General features: G+C 50.7%; 1 protein-coding gene across 1 annotated transcript; it reads right to left on the reverse strand.

Annotated features, from left to right (window-relative positions):
- Nucleotides 1-3,001: 3,001 nt before the first annotated feature.
- LOC127641422 (uncharacterized) lies at nt 3,002-4,351 on the reverse strand. Its single transcript, XM_052124437.1, has one exon. The coding sequence runs from the start codon at nt 4,349-4,351 to the stop codon at nt 3,002-3,004; it is 1,350 nt and encodes a 449-aa protein (XP_051980397.1).
- Between the last annotated feature and the right edge of the window lie 3,147 nt (nt 4,352-7,498).

A 7,498-nucleotide genomic window follows, 5' to 3' on the forward strand; every position in this document is an offset into this window, starting at 1 on the left:
GAACTCTACAAACACAGCAACCAGGGGCAGTGGGACCAACAGGGGGACCGTACTGCGGGAAATACATCACGGAGTTGCCTGAAGAGGGAATTAAGCCTGTGAAGCCCTACCCTAGTACAGAACACTTGTGGCTCATCGCAAATTGCTCCACTGAATCCGCAGGCCAGAAGGCTAAGGAGGAAGAACATCCAGGAAGCGAAGCTTATTGGCTAACCTGGGAGAGAACGCGCACTGGATCAACTTGGTGAAGGCTGCTAGGTGCAAATGAAACACCCGGTTGGCTGTTCCGTATTACCGCGTTCTACCGGCTCGGACCTGACAAAACACGGGACAAGGCCGACTCAACCTGGAGATTGTAGTATCTTGCAAAGGTGTTGGATGTTGCCCAGGCCGATGCTCTACAGATGTCTGCTAGGGAGGTTTGGCCAGTGCCCATGAGGATGCCACACTTCTCCTAGAGTGTGCTCGAATCTGCAAGGGGGCGGGCACGGCCTGGGTCTGGTCCATGACCCAGTGAGCTAACCTGTGGTGGTTTGTGGGGATTTACCCCACAAAACAGAGCCTGCTGCGATCCCCAAGTCACCTCCATCGCCAGCCGGGTCGTCCTCAATCCCGTGAGAAGGACCGACGCGAGGGGCGTCAGAAGTGGCATTAATTTTAAGGAGTGAAAGCCGCGACCACAACGCTGCCATGGTCATGTTCTCGCAAGGAGTACATGAACCATCCACAAATGCTGCCTCATTATGATCGCTGCCCAGGCACACAAGGCAGCGCCTATGACCGTCGGTATTGGAGAGATATCGACCACATCCAGGAACTACACAGAGGCGATAAGGCATCTTTAAAAAGATGCATCCTGATAAGGACGCTCAACGCCTGCTCGTGTATTTTCATGAGTGAAAATAAACTCAGAACTTAAACTCTTTTAGGAGAGGAAAACACTCTTTTAGACAAAGCGCTGTCGAAGCTCCCAGGGGCGTGGACTGCACAGTGTGCAGAGAGAGAACGCTGCTGGAAACGCACCGTAGGATCCAACAGCAGTGCTTCTTGACAACAGAGGTGAGTGGAACCTTTCAGTGGAACAGTGGTGAGACTTCAGCTTGCTGCTGCACAACCGCTCGACTCCAAAGAAATAAATCAGACTGACAGACACGCTTCCCTTTATACCCGTATGTCCGGGGCCGGGACATGCAAATTCTGTCTGCCAATTTCTCATTAGCCTTTTCTCAAGTTCAGAGGTACGCGAGGCTCCCAAGGAAGACTCCTTGCATCACTTCATTCGACACAACGTCAAGTGAGTGACAGAAGGGGAACTACGGGTACTGTAATAAAAACAAGATTATTTTTGTCTAAGGAAAGGTTAAGGTTATGTTAAAGGGTAGGGGTTAAATAAACACAATAAAATGCCCATAAACTGTATGTTAGTATTTAAATATGGGGCAAATATTATCTGACACTATTTGCACCAGGGTACAATTATCTACCATTATTTGCACCAGGGTTGGGATGCAAAAATATCTGCCACTATTTGCAATGGGGTGTAAATATTATATACCATTATTTGCACCAGGGTACAAAATCCATTTGCCAGCAGCCAACATAATTTGATGTGTGCGTGTGTGTGCATGCAAGATAAAGGTGGGTGTTAAACCACAGCTGGAAAAGTGTAATTTAAAGGAAACAGAATCTGCATACATAACTGTAGGCATAGGCAGAATATAAATCTCCCACGGCAATTTATTCAGAAGTCTTTTCAGCCACAGTCACCTCTGTGTGGAATGTTGTGCATGTTGTACATGACTTTTCAGCACTTTCTGCACAGAATCCTCTCTTCTTTTTTTCAAACCATTTTTGCAGAGATTAAAAAAAGTTCTTGGTCACATAGGTTCTTCAGATCTGAATATTGGTTTTTGAGATCTTTAAAAGACTAGTACATACTGTATATTGTTTTCTAAATACTACAGAATAAAAAATATATAAACTTACAAGTCCTTCCCATGGCATCAGACTGTTCTTGGTTCTTATAGGAATCTTTGTTTTTTTTTAACACAGTACCTTTGAGACTGAGATCTAATGTCTCATTCTTTTGTCTAAGACAGTATGAGATGTTGCTTGCCGGAGCTATATAGGATATATGGGGAATACATATCAATTATCTGGGAGAGCAAAGAGACTTTATAGAACTCTCATATTAAGAAGAAAAGTTCCTAGAATTTCAAAATATGTAAACATTTCCTGTTCAGAAAATAAGATGTCCTTTAAAAGGTTTTCCTTTGTGTATTAAAGAATCTTTAAAATGTAAACTTTTCAGTTCTTCTGTTAAATCATCAAATGTTCATGTCATGTAAAATCCACTCAGAAGAAATCAATAGGTTACTATCGTAACCCCGGTTCTCTGAAACATCGAGTGGAGAGATCCACCTATGGGAAGGGCATCCACACCTGACCTCTGCAGAAGCATCCAATTGCACCAAGTCTGGCCTGACAGACAGAAGCGCGTGTCCAATGCTCGGTAAGGGACCCGCCCCTTACCAAGTGCATAAAACACTAGTACGCGCTATCTTACCTCAGTGAGCATATTCACTTCTCGTGCAGCAAGCGGGGCAAGCTTGGTGGATCTCTGCACTCTATGTTTCAGAGAACCGGGGTTACGATAGTAACCTATTGTTCTCTTTCATCATCTCGTGTTCGAGATCCACCTATGGGAGATATGGACAGCTCCCCGATTGCCCAATACACTACAATGAGGCCCTGAAAGCCAGAGGACGGTCACCTCGAAAGGCGGTGCATGACACGTCACACGGAAACCACCCCACAAAGTGAGGGAGCCACTTTAGCAACAAAGAATAGCATATGGTAACATGCATTCGTGAATAAACCTGACCGCACTATCATGGTGAATATATGGTGCCAGGTGCAGAGTAGAAACATGCTTAGTGACTTTAAAGTGCTGGACTAGGCAGCCCAGACTTAGAGGGGTGGAGGGCCTAAGAGCACAAAGCTACAAAGAGCCGACACCCAGGACAGAATGAGCTACCGGGGTTCTGGTAACATCTAGCCGGTAGTATCTGGCAAACGTATGGGGAGAGGCCCAGCTTGCAGCGGCACATATGTCCTGCAAAGAGACTCCCTTAAATAGAGCCCAAGAGGCAGCCATACCTCTAGTGGAGTGAGCTCTGATGCCCTCTGGGGGCTGCACTCCCTTTGATTCATATGCCAAAGATATAGCTTCCACAAGCCAATGAGAAAGGCGTTGCTTGGAAATGGGGTTCCCTGAGTGCGGGGGGCCCCAAGAGATGAAAAGCTGGTCGCCTTTTCTAAACGAGCTGGTCCTGTTTAAGTACGCCCGCAGGGCACGTACAGGACACAAAGCGTTCAACCTCTGATCCTCTGTGGAGGAGAAAAGAGCTGGGTGGAACGCGGAAAGCTCAATCACCTCACACGTGAATGCCGGGAAGCATTTTGGCATAAAGGCCGGGTTGGGCCTGAGAAAAACCTTATCTCCACTGAGAGAGAATTTAGTGCACGAGGGATGAACAGAGAGTGCATGCATATCACTGACCCGCTTGGCAGATGCCAAGGCCAAGAGCAAAGCTGTCTTGAAAGACAAATTCTTAAGGGAAATACTCCCCAGGGGCTCAAACGGCTGTTGAGACATTGCGTCCAGCACCATGGAGAGGTCCCATTCAGGAACGACTCTCCTGGGGACTGGAAGAGAGCGGCGTGCGCCCTTCATAAACCTACGAATAAGGGGGTGTTGCCCCACTGTAGCGCTGTCGAACCCCACATGACATGCAGTGATAGCCGCTAAATAGACCTTAATACTGGAAAAGGATCTTCCCTTGTCCATAAGGTCCTGCAAAAAGCATAAGATGTCGGTGATTGAGCACTGATATGACGTTACCCATCGCCCTTCACACCACTCTTCGAACACCCGCCACTTACAGTCGTAAAGAGACCGTGTTGAAGAGGCTCTGGCACACTGAATGGTGGCCACAACACGTGGGGGGAGCCCCAATGTGTTTAAGTTGGCCCTCTCACGGGCCAGGCCCAGAGGGCCACCCTGTCCGGGTGCGGGTGATAAATTTCCCCGTTCGCTTGAGACAAAAGGTCTGTGCGAAGTGGGAGGGGCCATGGCTGGGCATACAGCAGAGGGATAATCTCTGAGAGCCACGGCGCCTTGGGCCACCTGGGAGCTATCCATATCATGGTCAAGCTCTGTTCCCTCACCCTGGCCAGAGACGGCATTGAGGCAAAGGGGAGGAAATGCATAGAGCAGCACGTTGGGCCACGGGTGGGCCAGTGCGTCCACGCCGAGGGGGGCGTCCTCGTCCCGTAGCGAGAAGAACATAGGACAATGGGCGTTTTCGCGCGAGGCGAAGAGATCTACGGTTGGCTGGCCGAACCTCCTCCACAGTAGACACTATCTGAGGATGGAGGCGCCAGTCTCCGTAGAGCGGGTTTCCCCTTGACAAGAGGTCTGCGCCCCTGTTCAGTATGCCCGGGACATGGGTCGCCCGTAACGACAGGAAATGCCGCCTGCTCCATACTAACAGCCTGCGAGCGAGAGCATGCAGCTTGGAGGAGCGCATCCCCCCCTGGCGGTTGATATATGCTACAGCTGTCGTGTTGTCGCAGCGCACCAGCACATGATGCCCCTGCAAGCGGGGCAGAAAGTGATTCAGAGCCTTCCACACGTGAGGAGCTCTAAATAATTTATATGGGCTGAGTGAAATGTGCTTGGCCACACACCATTCACTGTTCTGCCCTCTTGCGTGGCTCCCCATCCTGTTAAGGACGCGTCTGTCGTCACTACTTTCCACAGCATAATCGCCCTGAGAGGGGTCCCATGCGCGTAGAACTCTGCGTTCCTCCAGTGGTGCAGCGCTGCTGTGCACGAGCGTGTCACTGTGACAGAGCGGCGGAGATCGCTTAAAGGGCTGAGATGAAGAGTTAAAACCCACTTCATGAACGCCCTCATTCTCAGAAGGCCCAAAGGCAGGACATGTATAGCCGCAGCCATAAGACCCTGTAGCCTGAGACATGCGCAAAAATGTATTCTCGCCCCTTCTTTGAATTGTGAGAGGCAATTCATTAAGGAGAGAACGCGCGCGCATTGTAACCGAATTCAGCTCCAAACCCAGAAAAGTAACTCTCTGCACGGGAGTGAAATTGCTCTTGCTCACGTTCACTCTGAAGCCGAGCGCTGTGATGTGAGCGAGCACACGGGCAGTGTTTTGCATGACGATCTCTCTCGAATCGGCTATAATCAGCCAATCGTCTATGTAAGTCAGGATTTTGAGCCCCGCTATTCTCAGCGGGGCTAACCCTGCTTCCGCACACGTACAAAACACTCTTGGACTGAGTGCTAGGCCAAATGGAAGTACTGTGAATTCGTAACATATGCCTTGGAAGACGAAACGAAGAAACTTCCTGTGTTGCGGGTAAACGTTGATGTGAAAAAACGCATCTTTCAGATCGATCGACGTGAACCAATCGCTCTGTTTTATTGCACGAGTGAGAACGTTGTGGGTTAACATTCTGAAATTGTATTTCCTTAAATGTTTGTTCAACACTCTGAGATCCAGAATAGGACGAAGTGAACCGCCCTTTTTCGGAATCAGGAAATAACGGGAGTAAAAACCCTGTTGACATTGATGCAGAGGTACCACTCGCACCGCCCCCTTCTCGAGAAGAGATCTCGTCTTTCAGAATGTGCACGGAGCTCTCTTCTGTGTGAAAAGATAACTCCGCTGAAACGTGGCGGTTTTCTGGCAAACTGAAGTCTGTAGCCCTTCGTAATGGTGCGAATCACCCATTCTGGGGCAGACACAGACTGCCAGGCTATCACATGTGACGTGAGAGAGCCCACACTCACCGGCGAGTTGCCTAGGGCAGGCAATACAACCGGATCGTTCATTTGTGATACAATGGCGCCATCTAGTGGACAACTTAGGGGCGACATGTAGAATTTCAGGGGAACAACAGCACTTGGCAGAGCGATCTCAGTGTTTGATCTTTTTGTTGTTCTTGTTTTTTTGTTGTTTTTATTTTTGAAACACACAGAGCGAATTGAACCTTTATTGAATGTGTGTGAAGTGGTTTGTGCAAACTGTGAAGAGACTGTGGTTGAGCACTTTTCAACAGTGGAGGGGCACAGCTGGACAGTGAATTTCCCCCCAGTTCTGGAACTGGAAGGGGAATTTTTTTATGGACCACACCTGAACTTGTGACATGTCCATATTGAACTGGGGTTGGGCACCCGAACGAGGGAAAAGGGGCCCTCGAGCTGAGAACTTCCTCCTTTTGGGTAAAGGGGGGAAAAAACTCAAGCTTGTGTCCACTGGGCTGGTCGCCTGAAAACCTGGACTGAGAAGCCCCTGGAGCTGAGCATCAGGTAGGCCTCTTCCTCTTCCCGTCCGACAGGGTAGAGTGGGTGGGCTTTTTCACTGCAGCCGCCGCGAAGGATGTCTTACCCCAGTGCTTAGGAGATTGGTTGGGCTGCTGGCTAGGCTGCTGGCTGGGTGGCCTGCTGCGAGCCTTAGGCCTGGCTGTATTACGGTACAGCCGTCCTGTGGCTGGGGCCTGAGGGGGCCATGCGGGGGGCTGGTGTGGAGTGGCCTTTCTAGGCAGGCACAGTTTAAACACCTCATCCTCCTTATCATCGTACCGCTGTTGCATAAGTGCAACAGCAGGGCCAAAAAGAGCCTGGCCTGGTTCCACTGGGGCTCCTGCTATGCGTCTTTTCTCGCTGTCGGGCAGACCAGAGAGATTGAGCCAGAGGGCCCGTTCCCCCACAACACATAGGGCCATGGAGCGTCCGCCGGCTTGGACGGCCTGGCAGGCGTTACGAAGGACCAGGTCGTTCACGGTAACGCTCTCCTTCCACAGCGTCGGCGATGGCACGCCTTTCTCCAAATGAGTGCTCATGTCCTCCAACAGCTCGGCCTGGTAGGCCGAGAGGAGGGAGGAAACATTTAGAGCCCGTACCGCGAGAGCCGAGGCCTTGTACGAGGCCTGGAAGACAGATGCTGAGAAGCGGTCCATCTTATTAGGGAGAACTGGCTTAGGAGGGGCCAGTTTAAGGTGTCTGGCGACCGAGGGCTCGATGGTGGGAGGGTCGCCCATGCCACACGCTGCCATATCCTTAACCTCCAGACCCGTTAAGCCGTGCTTAAGATCTAGCGGGTCCTTCCAATAGATTCGCATGTGCTTAGCGCACGCAGGGAGTACAGGCATGAGCTGCTTCCTAGGAACGGAAGGGGGACCTAGGAGTTTGCCGTCATACACATCCCTCTCTTGGTCGGCGGCGTTCTGGAGGGCCGGCCATTCCATGCAGAGACGAGCGGCCGCTCGCTCACACACCTCGAGAAGGACCGTCAAGCCGCTAACCGGGGGAGCTTGGGCGGAAGGGGTGGTTAACTCGTCGTCCGAGCCCTGAAGTATAGCGGGGTCCTCGTCCTCACCTGAGCCGGGCGGCTCGTCGTCGAACGAGGAA

The sequence above is a fragment of the Xyrauchen texanus genome, chromosome 4, assembly GCF_025860055.1.
Source record: "Xyrauchen texanus isolate HMW12.3.18 chromosome 4, RBS_HiC_50CHRs, whole genome shotgun sequence".
NCBI classification, from domain to species: domain Eukaryota; kingdom Metazoa; phylum Chordata; class Actinopteri; order Cypriniformes; family Catostomidae; genus Xyrauchen; species Xyrauchen texanus.